Source organism: Theobroma umbraticum, unplaced genomic scaffold, assembly GCF_002168275.2.
Source record: "Theobroma umbraticum cultivar Fairchild unplaced genomic scaffold, ASM216827v3 scaffold_204.0, whole genome shotgun sequence".
Taxonomy (NCBI): Eukaryota; Viridiplantae; Streptophyta; class Magnoliopsida; order Malvales; family Malvaceae; genus Theobroma; species Theobroma umbraticum.
The window spans coordinates 4,626,353-4,646,045 of NW_018397267.1; the positions used below are offsets into that span (position 1 = coordinate 4,626,353).

Genomic DNA, 19,693 nt, shown 5'->3' on the forward strand with positions numbered 1-19,693 from the left:
GTGTTTCCCATTGTTGGAATATTGAGTTCAACGCCCTCACTGTTAATTTCCCATTCATTAATATTGAAGGAAAAAAATATACATGTCAGCTAAAGTATTTACATGTCTATAAAAATAGTCAATTATGGTTAACTAAGAAGTCAACAAAGAATTTTATGTCTCTTAACTATTACATCAATTGCAACGAGCTTTTGGGTGCAAAAGACTGTCAAAAATGTAAAGTTTTAGGTTTGAATTTAGTTCGTTAGGTTATTGTTATAAAAATTGCCTAAAAAATAACAAAGATAAAATTTAAAGCATAATTATATATATATATTTTGCTTTGCTGATAAGGTAATGACAACAACGATAGGATTAAAAGCACAACTCTTTTAGGTATAATGTTTAAACTTAGAAATTATAATTATGATGGTTTTATATTAATTTCTAATTATTAATATAATAACTACTGTTAATTTGATGAAACTCAAAATAAAATATCTAATCATATTCGGAGTTTTATTAAAAAAAAAATGTATCAATGTTTTTTATTAAAAAAAAATTAAATGTTCTAACTAATTCAGATATTTTATGGAAACCAAAGTACAAGTTGTTTCATCAAGAATTATTTGTTAACATGTTAGGTTAACAAATTAATTGTGTAATGACTTAGACACCATAAGCTTAAAGGGATAATATCTAATAAAATTTTTGAATTATTTTGAAAATTTTAAATAAGTTTTTATTTATTAATTACTCAATTAAATCTTTTATTTTTATTTTTAACTAAATAAGTTTTTATAATTAATAGTTGACTAATTGTTATTAATAAATAATATCACTCATCATTTTTATATCACTTGCCGTTGACGTGATTATATAATATTTTTCACATTTCATATTAGGGCCACATTAACGTTGCATGAATTTAAAATAATAAGTGAATGACTAATGATAATTATAAGAGTCTATTTAATTTAAAATAAAAGTACAAGATCTTAATTAAATATAATAAAAAAATACATATTTATTTAACATTTTTAAATAATTTAATGATTTTAAAACATTATATTAATTTTAAATAATAAATTTAGATACTTATCCGTTCATATTTATCTTTAAAGGAAAAAGATAATTATACATTAACCAATTATATGCAAAAGGAGGTAACAGTTTCCATCTATTAACCACCAAATAACCAAAAAAAATTTCTCATGGGTGCAATCTTGATAGTTTTAAAGAAATAATACTGATTAATACTAACAAAGGCTCTGTGATGTCATTTTTTGTGTTCGCCATTCGTTGATATATGCTTTTGATGATTCTGTTTCATACCTCGTGTGCCGCGATAGAGCTGCCCACTCCGGATGCCTATGTTTTGGTTTGAGCTGGATGGAAGGCTCTCATGGAGAAGGTGCGGCTTCGGGTGGTGGTTTATTTTTGTGTTAGACATTGACTGATTAGTTTCCCCGTGTTGGTTCTGTTTCATCCCTCTGTGTTGATTGGTGAAGGGCTGCTTAGTTTTTGTACAGCATGTTAGCTGGGTTTTTGGTTGGGATTGGGATGACTGTATGGCATGTTTGTTGAGAATTTTGTATTGGTGTGATTCTGATTACGATTGTCCAGGGTTTACTCTTGTAAAGGGAAAAATATGTTGTTTTTGTGCAGGGGAGTGAGCAGGATGCTCCGCAAGGGGTGCTGGAGGATGGACAGAAGCTTTTGTTTTGCTTTTGTTTGAAAAGGTTAGTTATATTTGACAATTCATGTATTCATGTCTTAATTGTATTATGTAAATATAAAATATTAATGATTATTTAGATAAATATGAATACGACACAATTAATGAATCCTATCAAGATTTTAAATATATATATATAGATACTTTAATAATCATGTAATACGGTATAACACAATTAACATGTTTATTAAATATATATGATTAATTTTCATACAACACAATTAAAATTTATATAATTTATAATATATTTATATGATTAACATGAATAATACAATTAAAATACGATTAACACAATTAATAAATGATTAACACATTTATAATACATTATAAAAATATTGTAAATTAAAAATTCAAGTAATGATTTCAATCATTCCAAGAGAAATATCACTTGATGTCTCCAAGTTTCAACTCTTACCATATCCAGTAAAAACAATTAGTACCTCAATGACAAACCACGTAACGGAAATGAAATGAAGCAGCAGAGCTGATCAACTATATTTAAACACAACACTTCAAAAAAAAAACTATATTTAAACACAAAAGATTAAAGATCTAAACCAGATTTCGATTTCAAATCAGAAGCCAAATGAGTTCACTTTCTGGTGGAGATTAAATTTAAAAATAATTTTGGTATGGTACTGTTTTTTTATTTCTCTCTCCTTTTTTTTTTTTGTTAAGCTCTTTTATTTCTTTGTGTTTTCTTTCCAATTTTTTTTTCTACTTACGTGCATGAATTTTTTCGACTTACATGCATGAAGTTGAAGATGTTCAGGCACGCCTAGGATATTGCAAAGATGCAGACATATCGAGGGAGAGAAAGAGACTACCTTCAGATGGATCCGTGGTGGCATTCTGAATCTGGGCGTTGGATACGCTGAAAGCAAGAAAGAAAATCACGAGGAAGAAGGAGAAGAAGAAGCATTTGGAAGAAGATGGCGTCGTCTTCGTACTCATAATCATTTTTTCCCTTTCGTTCAAGAATAGAGAAATGGGAATATATGCACTTAGTGCCCACATTTAAAGTAGCATCTTCCGTTGCACCTTAGCTCAGAGCAACGACTAGGAAGGAGCCTGGTCAATTATAGACAATGTCAACCGGTACTATATAGTAGTTAATTTTTGCTGTGTTGGTTGGTAAGGCCTGTAGAGACTTGCAAGAGACAAGACAAAAGCGCAAGGGAATATATGTTTTATTTATGCCAATTGATTCATTTAGTATTTGGGAACCCGCACAATTTACCTGCTGGCCTTTTCGGACGGGGAATAATCGTGAACCAAGTTGGTGCATCATCCATGTTAAAATAATTATATAATTATTTTAACAATCCAAATTCCATTGGTTCGTAGAATTTTTAAATGTTGGGTCATCGACAATCCGTGTTATATTGCTTTCAAGGTGGTTTTTATGTGAAAGCTTCTGCAAGTTAGGTGGATGATCTCAAATGAAAGTGAAGCCACCAGATTTGGGTGGTTAATCCAAATAAAAAAAAGAGAAAACATAAAAGTAGAAAAGAAAAGAAAGACCTTGGCAGATGCAGGGGTCAATGTTAGTGAATATTCTCCTCTTCAAGGACAGTTTCCAAGAAATATCAACCATCATCAACAACAACAAATAAAAGATTTTAATTTCTTGTTTTTCCCTTCGTGGGTTACTTCTATAAAAGCTCCTCCTTGCTTTGCGTCTGGTGAAATTTTTTTGTATTTCTTTTTACCTCTCAAATTCAAATTCTTTTACTTTTTTCTTTATCAAAATTTTTAAGAGAAAGATGAACAGATATATATTTTTTAAAAAAGGTATATGACGTAGTGTTGAATTTTATTTTTTTTAATTGTACTAACATCATTAACAGTTAAAAGAACAAAAACAATTTTTTAAAACAAGAAGGTCAAAGTGTCATTTTAAAATAATTTGAGGAAGACTTTTGAATTTTACCGCTGTAGACTGCACAATGTTGAACATTACAATGTAGAGGGATAAGGAGATATTTTATACTTTGAAAACTATATTTATGATTATACATCAATGATCCAACGACCACAAGACTTTATGCTCTGAAACACAAAATATTGCCAACGTTTGTTACAAGACAACTCACTCTATACATGCGCAGAAAGTATAGTTTCTAGGACCACAAAGTAAGCAGTAGGAGAAACAACTTATAGGAAAGATACCTAGTTCTGTTTATAACATAGTGACATGGCATTATCAGCATGGAACAAACAACTCTACCTTCTTTCTCCGATAATGTAAGTGAATTCAGTAACATTTACTAGAGAGAGAGAGCATTGGTCCTTTCCCTGGAATATTCTTGTTCTTAGTACTTTTGATGTCGCTATGATCGGATGCAATGGATGTTTGTGTTTCTTCACTCACGAAGGTGCTTTATACATCCTTAAAATCCCAGTCAGTTATTTGTGGACCTAGGTAAAAGATCACAATTTGAGCCATAAGAATCTGACTCAGTGCCAGATGAACTGCGGAGTATGGCCAGCCCGTCCCACGCAGTTGCACTTAACACATGCCCATCTGGCACAATCCAGGACAGTTAGGCTGAAGCTAGCTCACCGCAAGACAGCCAGCCCCATGCTGATCGATTCCCCTCTAACCCATTTCAAGATGGGCAATACAACCGGCCCTCATCGGTGATAGGCCACCACAAGGTGGGTCGCTTTACAACCCATCAGATGTTGGGTTGACACAAAAAGATTGAGGAGTTAGATTGTTTTGACCATCAGGCAGCCCACCCCGAAAACCCGATCTTGGTCCAAACGGGGGAAATCCATGACTCCAGCAAACCAGATTTTGGGCACAAATTCCCCAATTTCAGCTCAGCCACCACAAAGCCCTCAACACCAAGAAGCCACAGAGGGTGACACGGGCTTCAAATGAAACACCCTTTGAAGGCATTAAAACAATGAGTACTACAAATGAAACAAAATTTCCCAAGACACTTGGCTTCAAAGGACTTAAAAATTCATGATGCTAGGGATCTGTGCTTAGATTCCCAAGACAGCCACACATGCCTAACGACTATAAGCAGCAAAACGACTTTGTTAACTTGGTGCCCTTGCCTATGTGCTTGCACAAATGTTAACTTGGTGCCCTTAGCACAATTACAACTTCTACGTGACAAGGTCATTAGTGAACTATGGTGAATATGAAATGTGAAGGTTGATTATGCTACATTCTCGATTATGTACAAATGATGTTTAATGGCCATGGGAATGATCCTTGCACATAAAATGACAACAATTAACTGATGTTGGCATGGTTACATCTGATGAATACTTGTAGGACGATGATACGGTCTAGTCAGAAGGTGTCATAGCCCCCATGGTCTTGTTTACCATCAGCAGCCTCAGCCCTAGACGTGTCTTCTTTATTCGGGAGGACTTCTTGACTTAACTCCATCGAATGAAAGTGTTCAGGACAATGGTACAGATTAGTAAGAAAGTGTTGCAGCCCTTTTAGTCTTGTTTACCATAGAGACCTCAGCCTTGGGCTTGTTTTGTTTTTTTTTTTAATTAGGGAATGAGGGGTTTGAACTTTACTTTTGAGGTAGAGGATAATGTATCAGCTAATAAACAAAATATTCGGATACAATTCTTTGATGTTTAGAGACTATGAGTAAGAATCTCACGTCCTTGCGTGCTTTGATGAGTCTTGATCGACGTGGTAAGTATATAACAAATCTTGAATTATGCTTAGCGGAAGGTAAGTTGGTTAAACGTTTACTTACATACTCTGAGGAGTTTTGATTAAATATCATGCTTTAGTACATTTAAATTGTTATTTCTCATATCATTGTGTTTGAAGAATATATCTTTGTTGTACTTGTTTATTCTCTACCCGCTCACTGAGTCATTGGAGACTCATCCCATTGTTTGCTGCTATGTGCAGACAAATAGATTGTGGGTTTCCATGTGAGAACGAGTGATAGCGTTGATTGGATAAATCGACAATTTCGGCACCGGGTAGGAACCTTGTCTACAAGTCCACTCCATTGGATTTTGTACAAATGTTGGTAGTTTTATTTAATGGCATTGTATATTCTTTAATATGTATAAACCTTGGTTCATTTTGTACTGGCTTAGACTCACCATGATAGCTAATGTATGGCTTTTGTAAATAGTACATGGTTGTACTTTTGTTGGTTGAAATGTTATGGGTAGTATGTTATGGACATATTTGGACTTATGTTATGAAATGTGCCGTTTAGGCTTCATGAAATATTGGTAATGTCCACTTGACTGCCCGATCTTTGTGAGGCTTGCTTAGGAATTGTCGGCTTTGCCTGCATGGCTCATGCATTGTTCACAGTTCCTGGGTTTGGATCGTGACATATACACCTTTCATCTTCCTTCAACAATGTCACTGAATTCAGTGGCATTACTGAAGAAGGAATTGGTGCAGCCCCTAGGTTAATGTTGATATTACTATTGTTAGTATTCTCAGATGCAATAAATATTTGTGTATTTTTTGAAATTTAGTAATTGATTACATTTTATCTTAACTAAATCAATACATTAAGCACTCATTGACATATAATAAGATTATTAAACTTTTAAAAAAATTTTCATACAATAAAACAATATAGAAACAATACGAGAAAAATTTGAAAAAAAAATAGAAAGAGTGATTACAAATTTTTCTGTTTGTTCATTTTTTAGAGATCAAATCTTATTTATAGATAAAAAATATATCTTTTTGTACAGACATGACTTTTTAAATGTGCAAATCTATAAAATGATTTTCTTCTTCTCATTCTTCCCTTGATATCGTTGATAATGTCCAACACTTGTCACCTTCCTTCGATAATGTCACTAAATTCGGTGACATTTACCGTAGAAAGATTTGGTGCTGCCCCTGGGTTAATGTTGATATTACTATTGTTGTCAGTATTCAGATGCAATGGAGTTTTGTGTATCTTCTGTCATAAAGCTGCCTGTTAAATCCTTAAAATCCCAGTCAGTTAGATAACTTGGCCTTGTTATAATACCGCTCACTTCAATATCTCCTGCAAGCATAGCAACGACACGGGACATTGACGGCCGCATCGTTGGTGATCCCTGGGTGCACAGAAGTGCCACTCCCATCACTCGGAGAGCTTCATTTTCATCCAACTCCACCAAATTTGGATCAACCAGATCCAAGCTTTGGTTAATTTCATGTAAAGCCCATGCCTAGAAACATCGTAGAAATAAATCTCATGCATCATGAATTTTAAAGTCCTTTGAAGGCACTCAAAACTGCTATTTATGAAAAAAGATTTCTTAATACTTACCCATTGGAGGAGATAGATCTTGCCATCCTCCAAGCTGTTATCAGAGTTTGGTCTACCACTGAGAATCTCCAAAGCAACAATTCCAAAGCCAAAAACATCAGCTTTCTCAGTGAGATGCCCTCGCATTGCATACTCTGGCGCCAGGTAGCCACTTCAAGATAATTAAATCACATGGTGAATGTTTATCCAGAAAATTCCTATATCTAGTTACTCGGTTACTGAAACCTTGGAGTCAAATAATTTAGATAGAAGTAAGGTCTATGCTAAGCCTTCAAGCCTTTGAAATTTAGTACATGAGGCATTAGTGACAGTAGTACCATTAGCCTAACAATTGCATAATAATTACGAAAGACAAGGAAAGGAAAAGGGGGAGGGTGGTCGGTAATAGTTTCGAAGCTAACTTCTATATGTGCTTAATAGTCATTTGTCGTTTTTATCGCAAAACTTTAACCATTTTACACTGGCTTAGTGTAAGTGTGGTCAGTTTATAAAAAGAACATTATAATGATAAACAAATAACTAAAAAGGCCATGAAGGAAGGACATTCGAACTAAAGGCTTACGAGGCTTACATGGTTCCTGCAACCCGTGTGCTGATGTGCGTTTTCTTGTCATCATATAGCTTTGCCAATCCAAAATCAGATATTTTTGGGCACAGTTCTGCGTCAAGCAAAATATTACTTGCCTTAACATCTCTGTGTACGATCTGGGCCTAGACCCCTCATGAAGATAAGCTAACCCTCTTGCAGTTGCTAAGCAGATATTGAAGCGGGTTGCCCAATCAAGAATGCAAGTCACTGCGTCCTGCATTTACAGTGCCAGAAATCCTATTAAGTAGTTCACTAATGAGCAATCAACAACGGAATAAATTGGCATGCGCATAATCGAATTTTCCTGCAAAAGACTGAACAAGGGAAAATATACAAATCTTGCACTTGTTAATCATAAGATTAAAATCCATTCTTTTATGTTTTCATCTGTTTCAGCAACAGCCAGTAGTAAAATAATAAGTTAGATCCATTAGCTAACAATTATGTAAGTGAAGAGAACCTATTATCTACGGTTCCAAAGTCAAAACAGAGGAAGCATGAGAGAATTATACAGTGTTCATCATACCAAAGAGTGCCTGGTCAAGGCTTTTGTTCTCAAGATACTCATAAACAAGGAGATGCCTTTTCCCTTCGATGCAGCATCCATATAGTTTGACAAGATTGCGATGTTGCACTGCTGATATGGTAGCTACCTCAGCAATAAATTGACTTTTCCTTGTGAGATGCTACTGAAAGTTCTTCACAGCTACTACCCTCCCATCAGAAAGTGTACCCTACGAGGTACCTTAACTTAGTAAGGTTGAAATATAAGTCATCCTCTCAAATTTTTTCATTACATGTCAGGCCAGCATCATGATAACATGCTAAATGTAAAACATAGCTTACCTTGTATACTGCTCCAAATCCCCTTTCCTTTAATTTGTTGAAGGACTGAGTCTTCTGTGGCGGCTTTCAACTCAGCATAGCTAAATGTGTTTGGTCTAGGACCAATTGCGAGACAGCAACTGAAAAGTCAAGTGAGGCAAGGAGTAGGCTGTAAGTTGTAGTGATGAAACACAAAAAACTTTAGAAGATTAATATTTAATATTGAAAGACTTGTAAATAGTGCCACATTGGAGAAGCATCCCAAATTTTAACCGCTAAGGCCTTTTAGAAGACCAGATTGTGCCCTTTTAAAAATTGATATTCAACGTGCTAACAGATGCATAGGACCTTTACAGAAGCTGCAGGGACAAAAGTGGGCTACTGACATGACTCATTGTTTTAAATGAACTCGCATCTTCTGTTGATATAGAATTACTTTGTGCTTTTTGATGTACGGATGCTCTTACCTTCCTCATCATCATATTCTTTTCTTCTATTAAAGTGAATAATTACACATATCAGTATCAACGCCGCAACTCCAACAGGAACTACGATACCAACAAACAATGCTGTCCGGTTTTTCCTTTTAGAAGTGCCCGGTGGTAACCCACTAACAGTTGGTATAAAATCTGAGCAAAAAAATAGAATTATCAGAAGCAGCAGAAAAAAGATAAGCACATTTGAAGAATCTTAAATAAAGATTCTTACCTGGGACAACACTAATTGCTGAAATGGATGGACCATAGTAACCTAGTTCTGGTACACAGCAGGTCCCCTTGCCAGCCCAAAACAGATGAATTTCAAGATGGTTCTCTGTCACATTAGCAGTGAAATTCCTAGCAATTGCTCTCTCGGCTCCACCTGCTTCCTTTGAAATATCGAAATCCTTCACTTTTAGGGATCCCTAGGGAAGCAGTGGTGAGATATAGCATTAAAATTCCTCAATGTAAAATTAAATGAACATATTGCATTCATATAAACACTGCAAATAGAGGGAATGAAGTTTATGATCTATACTTGAGAGAAATACCTGAATATAAATATCAAAAACACGCCTTCCTAGACTCTTCGTAGACTGAGTGCCTCTGTCTGGGTAAGCTGTTTCCGCGAAGAACAAATTCACAGTATAGGGCCCATTCTCAAGGCCTAGGCCATAGTATCTGAGTGATAGAGGGGATATCCTTGAAGTCTGATAAATCTCAGGTGTGTTGGTGCTTTTCACTTGTGCAAAAGTGTTTTGCACATACAGCGGATTCTCCCTGTCTTCGTATAAACCTACGTTGCTAACTGCCCATTTCTGTGTACTGGTCACATTGAACGTTGCTGCGCCCAGAGTATTATTTTCAGCCTCAAACAGTATCCCATCTGCAATCATCTGTGGACCGCCACACTTGATTGCAAAGTTTGCATCTGCCATGCCAACATTGAGATATGATTAGCAAATAACTAAGCTATTGTCATTATCTCCCCAGGATTCTACATTTAATTAAAATCTCAACAATATAGACTGATACCGAAGTTTTAGCGAAGCTTACATCGTGGAGCATTTCTGTTGCATGGGAAACCTCTTTGAAGGCATTGCAATCCTGGTAAAAGTCTGTGGAATTTGAAAATATTATTGTTCATCAGGATTTGACATTTGGAAAATAATGCATCGCATAGCTGCAACGGCAGCAGCCATTTACTCATAGGGAAAAGTTGGAAAGGGGAAGATAAAAACTGAGTGGTAGGGGCAATAACTCACCTCATGTCTGAGCTGTTGAGTGTAAAGTTGTTGGCCACCACATTCCTACATAGAATGCCATAAAACGATCAATTATTCTCTTAATCCGTGTCTGTAAATATTTGATGAATTTCCTCATCCCACATGTGTGTTTCAAATATGGGACCGGCTGTCACATTGTTTTTAGGCATATTACATCTATATTAATGATGATTATGAAAAAATATGCTCCATTTGAGCACCAGAAAGCCTCATCCTCAAAGCAAAGTATCAAAATTGGAAAACAAAGATAATGAAGAGTCATGGTTTAAGAGACATACAGTTGTAAGCTTGAGTATACCCATGAGGGCAAAGTTCCTGATAGATGATTGTAAGATACATCTCTGCATCAGAGAATTACGTTAGATAAAGGTGAGTAGGAACGCATAACCTGGATATAATTTTCAACTGCCTCTGTTCACTAGACTCTGACTAATGGCATTACAGTTGTTGATGTTCATCAAACGGTGCTGTCTACAAGCAGCATCACTCATCACTCATCACTCATCACTCATCACTCATCATCCCCCTCTCATAAAACTTAAAAACCCTCCTCATGGACAGAAATGACATTAATTGGGATTCAAAATGATGCAATGAGTGAAAACAGCACTCATCATAATAATTGCTGGCAACTGATTCAATAATACGGTAGTGTGATATGATGACTTACATATTCTTTAGACTTTGGCTCTTTTGACTAGGAAGGGTACCCGACAGACTATTATTTCCAAGAAACCTGGCCATTTCAACGGCATGAAAATAAGAAACAAAAGAAAGAATGTCAGTCAAGTGACAAGCACAGAGCCAGAAACACATATTATAGATAAGCCTGACATAGATGAGATTTTCAAGTGTTGAAGGGGCGAAATTACATGTATGTAAGAGAATTCATATTGAACAATTCGCTTGGAATTTGACCTGTTAAGTTGTTGAAACTCAAATCCCTGGACGAAAAACGAAATTGATAAAAATTAGTAAAGCAGAGAAAACTTGTAATTAAGTTACAGTGCTGGCAGTTAATTTGTGAATAAAACTTACAGCTTTTGTAAAGACTGGAATTCAGCGATGTCAGTGGGAATACTACCAGTTAGTAAAACATTTCTTAGAACTCTACAGGAAAAAAGAAAAAAAAAATGTTTGTTAGTCAGTCACAGATGACACAAGAAGATGTTATAGAGTATGTTTAACTCACAAGTCAGCTATGTTCTTTAAATTTCTAACAAAATCAAGAGAAGAGCTCCCGTTGTATATTCCAGAAATTCGCCTACATGATTCAAACACATTCATATCAGATATTACATGTCTTCAACAGTGACTATGTAGAGAAAGACAGCCTGAGGGTTGGGGGCTTGGAGGGTGGTGGGAGTAACTTGAGAAACAAAAATCTACTCACAGAATCGTCAGTGAGGTTAAGTTTCCAATATTGGATGGTATAGGACCTTCGAAAGAGTTCCCTTCAAGTCTCCTGTAGTTTCATGTGACAGACAATTCAAGAAAGTAGCAGAATAGGGCTATTTTTCTTATTTGTTTTTTTTTTTTTGAATATTACAAAGAAAATTGTTTTGATAACTTACAATGATTGAAGCGTTGTCCAGTTATGGCCAATGAAGTCAGGTATTTTGCCTGTGAAAGCGTTATCTGATGCTCCCCTGAAATTCAACAAGCTGACTATTACCAAGCCAAGGTAAGCTAAGGAAATTTTCAAGAGCAGATGAAACAAAAAGCAATAAGTATACAAAAGAATCATGATTCTTGGTCTTTCTTACACAATTTGCAAATTTCGAAGGTTAGCAAATGTTGAGGGGATTTCACCAGTCAATCCACAACTGTTAATGTAACTGTCACAGTCATAAACCACTCTTGTCTTAATGTCCGATGATCATAAAAATATTAATGCAATCCTTCCAAGCCTAAAACAAACTAGAGACAAAGTTATAACTCACATTTGCTGAAGTTTAGCTAGATTACCCAGCTCTGGAGGGATCGTTCCCGATAAATTATTAGTACCAAGAGACCTGCATGACACACACCATCTTAGTTTTTTGTGAATAAATCAGCAAAATATGGGGTTCTATATGTGTAGTCGGTATACATGCATAGGTAGATATAGGTGTATTGGAATGCATACATTTTTAAATAATGCAATTTTAACATAGAAAAGAAAGAACAAGAAATCACTTTATTAGATTTTGCTACTCTTAGGATCTAGAGCCTCATAGGAAAGTCAAGTCTTTAAAAATCAAGTATCTTAAAGAAATTAATATTTTGAATGACCAATACCTACTTTTCTCTTTTATGGTGCTTCTTTTTTTAACTATACCTCAAATATTGTTAATCTTCAAGTGAAAATATATGTTTGAGAGTTAATAAAGCAGGAAATCTACAGTTGTCCAACGGAATTATCTTCTGATAAAAAAAATACAGTTGTCCATAAAAGAAGAAACATATCACTTATTTCTTTAAATTTTGTAGAAAAGAGCTGATATCACTTTTTTTTTTTTCCATGATATCAGAGCAACACATCACTACAGCAACTAGTCCAGTACATAGCTAGCAAATTACGGGCAGCAGCTTCCTTCCAAACAGCAGCCAGAATAAATGAATTAAGCAACATTTAATTAAGAAATCATTAACTAAATCTTAACCTTGATTACATGGGCATGCATATATATATATATATATATTATAGCAGAGAGAATTACATTTTTATTTATATGATGGAAGTATGCTATATGAACAAGATGATTCATGTTTCATTTTAGAGAATTTCTTCAAGTCTTACAGCAAATAGAGATCCTTAAGATTTCCAATCTCCTTAGGAATGGGTCCAGAGAATGAATTCTGAGCAACTGACCTGTCAATTTATTTTTAAGTGTCATACAAAGAATCAGCATCTCTTATTAAGTAAGAAATTACCAATAATAGTAACTTAAATCAATCGAATTTTCTTATTCAAATAAATACAATTACCATTCTCATACAGTAAAAATGAATGTATGTACATCAATGTAAAAAGAGTAAAAAAGAGGATGAGATTGTACCATATGCAGAAAAAAAAAATGATTTCATTCATGCTAGGAAACATTTTACTCCAAGTTTTACTAAGACAAGCTTGTTATTGCCTTTCCTTCATTATAAAAGCCGCCTTTCTTTGGACAATAATTCGATTAAATACTTAAAAACTTTACTACTAGATTATAAGCCAATTATATGTAAAGGAGATAGCAAAGAAATTAGGCGACTCAAATTAAGCATTTAAGAGGACCATGCATAAAATAAGGAGCACCCTGTTTTCCCTCTTTTCATTGTGTTGCTAATTCTTAACTACAGCTGCTGGAAACGCATTGTAAGGCCTTGAAAACCTATACAAAGCTTGCTAGACACTGAAAATTTGTGGGAAATAATATCAACTGATAATGAATATACTGCATTTATGGCACAATGTTTCAGTACTCACAGAAACGCTAGTCTAGACATATTTCCAATAAAAGCTGGCAAGGGACCAGTGAAGAAGTTTTGATCAATCTTCCTGCGTCACCAAACAATGAATGGTCATAATTAGTGTCTTTAAAACTCCAATTGTAATTAGTATGTCTAATCTAAACAGTTTCCATGTCTAAAAGACGTATATCCATAGATATTAATATGTAAAAATAAAACTTGTATATCATTTGCTATTTGCAAAATCTTAAAAGTTAGTAGTTTTAATTGGTTTATAAAAATGAATTACATGAGGAGAAGAGAGAGAGTATTCATACAAGAAGGTTAGAAATCTCAAAGCTAAAAGCTCCTCTGGTATCTGTCCTCGCTTTTCTAGAGCAAATACCCTCCTGAAAATAATTGTTTAGACATGATTTCAAATCACAGCAGAGGTAATATATACGAAGGATAAAAAAAAGAAAGAACTCAGCTCAACATTACAATGAGGAATATCCAAGAATTCTAGGATTATGATTGTTTATATAAGGTATCCAATTGCATGGTCCAAATGCTTTGTGCTAAAATAGGATCAGTCCCAGAAATGTTAACTTGACCTGTCATGCCAAAAATAATCATGAAGCTTTCGCTATTTATTAAAATTCAGGTGCAGAGTAGCACGATGAAAATTTTTCCCTATCACGTAGAGGTTATGGGTTTAGCAATGTTTAAAGGGGTTATTGCAGCGAGAAGGGGTTACGGGTCCAGTGCAATTGGGAGAGTTTGGAAGGGTTGCTCTAAATATTCAAACAAGCTTGAAACATAAAAACCATAACACAAAAAAAAAAAAAAATCAAAAGCGGACCAGTTTCGACCTTGGCCTTATTGAATTGTTATAATAAAGTGTTAAAAGGAGAGTGAGGGAGAGCATATATATACAGTCTAGTTATGTGGCAGGTGGTGCCATTTTCAAAAGAACAATCACATCTGATAGCTGGGTTATTAGAAGAATCCTCAAACACAGAATCACTGTCACTAAGAGCAAGTCCACTGCATGGCTCTCCGCTGATGTTCCAAGTCTCCGGAGCTAGTGTTTCCCATTGTTGGAATATTGAGTTCAACGCCCTTACTGTTAATTTTCCATTCATAATATTGAAGAAAAAAATACACTACATGTCAGAAAAAATATATACATGTCTACCCAAAACAGTCAATTATGGCTAACTAACAAGTTGAACAAAGAACTCTATGTCTCTTAACTATCACATTAATATGATCGTGTACATGTGAATGTATGACTATTTGAACATGTGGAAGCAATAAAACCAATTCAAAATGAACTACTTTGCCTTTTGTCTAAGATTATATAGAGTAACTATTATCATAATTTCATTTGTCTAGTATATATTACATTTAAAATCAAGCTTATTCAAAAAAATTTTAAAATTTTTTTATTACATTTAATCATATCTTTATATTTTTATTTTATATCAAATAGTCTCCAATAATTAATTCAGTTGATTTATTATTATTAATCAAAACGTGACATACTGATATGTTATAATGAATGATAATATGATATAATAATATAATTTCATGATAAATTTTATTTTTTATCTCAACATCACATCAACATCATGTGATTATAAAAATAATAAGTGACATTTTAATTGCTAGTAATTAATCAACTGTTAAAAAAATCTTATTTATTAAATTTTTTAAAATAATTTAAGAATTTTTTTAAAATATTATTACGAATCATATAGAATTGTCTTCAAAAAAAATCATCAATGTATTTTATTAAAAAAATCGAGTATTGTATCTCATTCGGATATTTTATGAAACCAAAGCACATGTTGGTTCATCAAGAAATATTAATTAACAAGTTAATTTAACAAATTTATTTGTAATGATGTAGACATCAAAAATTTTAAATTAAATAATTAACTTAGATATTTATCCGTTCATACTTATCTCTTTTAAGAAAAAGGATAAGTATACAGTTAGCCAATTATATGCAAAAGGAAGTAACACTTTCCATCTTTAAATAATTAAACAACCAAAAGCGGTACAATCTTCTAATTAATTAAGAGTTAAGAGCATGAATCGTAAAACAGTAGCCACTATAGCAGCCCGATAACCAAGCATAAACCAACTTTTTTATTTTCTTTTTCTGGATAATTTGACCCAGCAGAATTAGCCCAACAAATGATAGGACTGGTTGTAGAGAGAGAAAGTTTTGTTGGGGATTTGGATTGATGCAGTTCCATCGCAATTCGAAGACTAGAGGAAATAGCAGTTATCTGAAGAGTTGCAGCAAGTATACGAAAGAGCTTGGATAGTTTCACTAGAATTCTAAGTATAACTATATCCTGGATAAAGATGATCTTGGAACGGTACTGTTCTTTAATTTCTTTGTATTTTCTTTCCATTTCTTTTTTCGACTTACATTCATGAAGTTGACGACGTTCAGGCACACATGGTATTTTGCAAAGATGCAGAGATAGAGAGGGAGAGAAAGAGACCAACCTTCAGATGGATCCGTTGTAGCATTCTGAGTCTGGGCGTTGGATATGCTGAAAGCAACAAAGGAAATCACGAAGAAGAAGAAGAAGAACCATTTGGAAGAAGATGGCATCTTCGTACTCATAATCATCTTTTTCCTTTCTTTCACGAATAGAGAAATGGGGATATACATGCACTTAGTGCCCACTTTTAAATTAGCCTCTAGCGCTGCACTGTAGCTGAGAGAAACGCCAAGGAAGGAGCCTGGTCAATTATAGACAATATATATCAACTTCTTTATTATTGTTAGAATACTGGTAATATATACTAGTAAATTTTTGTTGTATTAGGGACTTGCAACGGACCAGGCAAACCCAAACGCCAACGGAATTTCAATACCGATATACAAAAGTATGTTTTACGTGTCAGTTGATTCATTTAGTATTTGAGGACCCGCACCATTGACCTGCAGGCAAGCGGGCAATGCCCTTTCAGTTGGTGAATAAGCGTGAAACAAGTTTGGCCTTTGGTGCATCATCCAAATTCAGTTGTTCTTAGAATTTTTAAGTGTTGGGTCATCAGCAATCAGTGCAATATTGCTTACAAGGTGATTATTATATGAAAGTTTCTGCAAGTTGGGTAGTGGATGATATGAAATGAAAGTCAAGCCACCAGAATTGGGTGGCTTGACCCACTTCTATGTCCATCCACCATTCCACTTGCCAAAACTTACGTGATCGGTTTTCTTTTTTTAAAAAAATATATTACAAGGATGGGAGCCAATCTTGTACGAAGGTTCCCCACCAACAATATATTTTACATGGTTTTTTTGAAAGTAATTTTATTAACCTCACAACCGTCGTTATAAGTTCACTGAAAACTCCTCTTTAACATAAAAATCAATGAGTGAAGGAAGCTTGAACAATAACCATAAAGGTGGTTGTAACGATCCCAAATAACACAAATAAGAACAAAAATTTTTTGCATGTTAATTAATTTCACAAGACAAATTTGTATAGTTTAGTTATGAATGAGTGGAAAATTATCCGGTGCTTAGATTAACAAAAACATTTGAGATCTTTTTCAAAACTGAATTGTTAGCTGTTAAGGTAGAGTCTAGAGGAGAGAATTTTATTGATAAATTCATCTATAAAGACAAAAACGGAGGCTGTGGTCACCTCAAGTACAGCTATTGAAAAAGTCATGTTTCGACAACTACTGAAAAGGATATGAGGGAGATACTCTGGTGGCTGATTTTTGACTGCATAAAGTTGAACTGCTATTGAACTTTATGCATAAAGTTGTGACTGCATAATTTAATTTGTATAGTTGCAACTGTGTCCCAAGACCGCTATTCTGGTGGCTGATCTTTGATTGCATAAAGTTGAACATCACAGTGCAAAATGACAAGGAAATTAAAATATTTCGTGATAAAAATACTATAATTTTATCACAACCACACTATATTCAAACAATACTTAAAAATTTTAATCTTAGTAATTATATACTAATATTTACACTTATAAATTCTTAAATTAAATTAATACCTAATACTGGTAGGGCTATTAATCAATTACAATATACAAGAGTAATTAGTTGCTTAATGCATACAATAATATGTACAAAGCTAGATATAGCATTTACTGTTGAAAAGTTAAGAAAGTATACAAGTAATTCAGATATTATGCATTGACAAGCCATAAATCAAGTACTAAGATACTTAAAGAAAATAATCAATTATGAACGTTGTTATAATAGATATCCATTAGTACCATAGAGATATTCAAATGCTAGTTGGATCACAAGTTTAGAAGATCATGCTTCCACAAGCGGATGGATCAAAAATTTGATGAAATTGTTTTAGAGAATGGCTACAACATAAATAAATCTAACAAGTGCATATATAGTAAATTTCAAAATGGTAAAAGTGTTATAATTTGTTTATGTGTGAATGATATGCTAATTTTTTGTGTGGATTTGGAACAAGTTGACGAGACAAAGAAGTTTTTGCCAAATAACTTTGCAATGAAAAATATAAATGTAACGGATGTCATTTTTGAAATTAAAATATTCTAAGATGAAAATATCATGCTTAAGGGTGCCATTTTTTGAGGGTCTAAGAAATAAATGTATATAACGGATTCTATCATGGCAGCAGAATTTATTACATTAGCTGTTGTCTCCAAGGAAGCCGAATGACTAAGAAATTTACTTTATGGTATGCTTTTGTAGCCGAAATTAATTTCTCCAATTTCCATCCATTGTGATAGTGAAGCAACTCTAGCAAAAGCATATAGCCAAGTGTATACTGGAAAGTCTAGACATATTAGATTAAGATATAACTATGTTCGAAAATTAATTTATGATGGAGTGATTATTATAACTTTTGTGAAGTTTAGTGAAAACTTGATGGATCCTTTAACAAAAAGTCTTATTAAAGATTTTGTAAATCAAACCTTAAAGAGGATAGGGCTCAAGCTCATAAATTGAAAGTCACTCATGGTGGAAACTTGACTCAACACTTGGTATAATGTCAAGTTCTGAGTTCAATGAGACAAAATATATCATCTGCATGTGGCTACTAGCACTATCATAAAATATATTATATTTCATCCCAAATAAAGCACTGGGTACTGTAATGGTAAGGAAATGATGAATTATAATTTTTGACAAACCTATAACATATATTTGTTAGAATGCTTTAGTTATAGGGGTATTCTTGATAGGATCTAGCTATATGAGTGTAAAATGTGATCGTTTCTAGGATTTCAAGATATTAGCTCTAACAGCATTGATGAAAAGAGGATACAGACGCATGATCATAAAAGCATTGCAGGATACAGTGCATTCATTAGTGTTGAAATCGTTGTGTGAGATGTATTCGATTAACCAAATGGAATAGCTGGTTCAAAGCATAATCTACCATGTAATTTCGATTAATTTTAACATATTTTTACTAAGTGAAGTTTCTATAGAAAGACACTCTCATTTATGCAATTGATTTTCAGGATTATCAAAAATTTCGATTAATTTGAAAATGATGGGAGATTGTTGGATATTTTCAAATAAATATGGAATACAATTCCATATTAAAGTAAAAGGAAAAGCTATGACCATTGGAAATTAGAAAATAAAGGAAGGGTTACATCTATTGAAAAAAAAATCATGTATGTTTGAAGAGACCAACAATTGTAACTATTTGAAACAGACACAAACTATACCTATTGAGAATGGATATCTAAGCTTATAAAAAATACCTTCTTTTACTAACAAAACGCACAACATAAAGCAATAATATCTTTCCTTCATTTCTCAAATATTCTCTAAATTTTCTTTTATATCACTTTGCTGCATAAAAATTTTATAAAAGTTTGAAAATGTTGTTATACTCCAATGAATGCTCAAAAGATTAATTTCGTCAATACAAAATGTCGTCAATCACTAAGCTTCATTATATGTTCGAGATTTATATGCTGGTAACCTTTTTGTATATTACAAGTGAGGAATAGGGATGGCAATGTGTATCGGTTATATAGGGTTAGGGTACTTTATACTTGGATTTAAGACAGGTTTAGGTAGTGATTTCTCTA

At 33.7% G+C, this 19,693-nt stretch overlaps 1 protein-coding gene across 1 annotated transcript; it reads right to left on the minus strand.

The window, feature by feature from the left end:
* Positions 1 to 6,519: 6,519 nt before the first annotated feature.
* Positions 6,520 to 16,472, minus strand: LOC149526705 (putative LRR receptor-like serine/threonine-protein kinase At1g56140). Its single transcript, XM_089784896.1, is given in 29 exon segments — positions 6,520 to 6,622; positions 6,624 to 6,901; positions 7,003 to 7,153; positions 7,574 to 7,706; positions 7,709 to 7,787; positions 7,789 to 7,805; positions 8,118 to 8,325; positions 8,438 to 8,486; positions 8,488 to 8,556; positions 8,803 to 8,806; positions 8,884 to 9,045; positions 9,125 to 9,320; positions 9,447 to 9,826; positions 9,952 to 10,013; positions 10,161 to 10,205; positions 10,460 to 10,522; positions 10,852 to 10,917; positions 11,054 to 11,125; positions 11,220 to 11,291; positions 11,374 to 11,445; positions 11,575 to 11,646; positions 11,756 to 11,830; positions 11,948 to 12,019; positions 12,125 to 12,196; positions 12,964 to 13,035; positions 13,639 to 13,710; positions 13,940 to 14,011; positions 14,538 to 14,727; positions 16,128 to 16,472. Coding segments are annotated over 29 exon segments (3,147 nt in total). The 5' UTR covers positions 16,297 to 16,472.
* Positions 16,473 to 19,693: the final 3,221 nt, after the last annotated feature.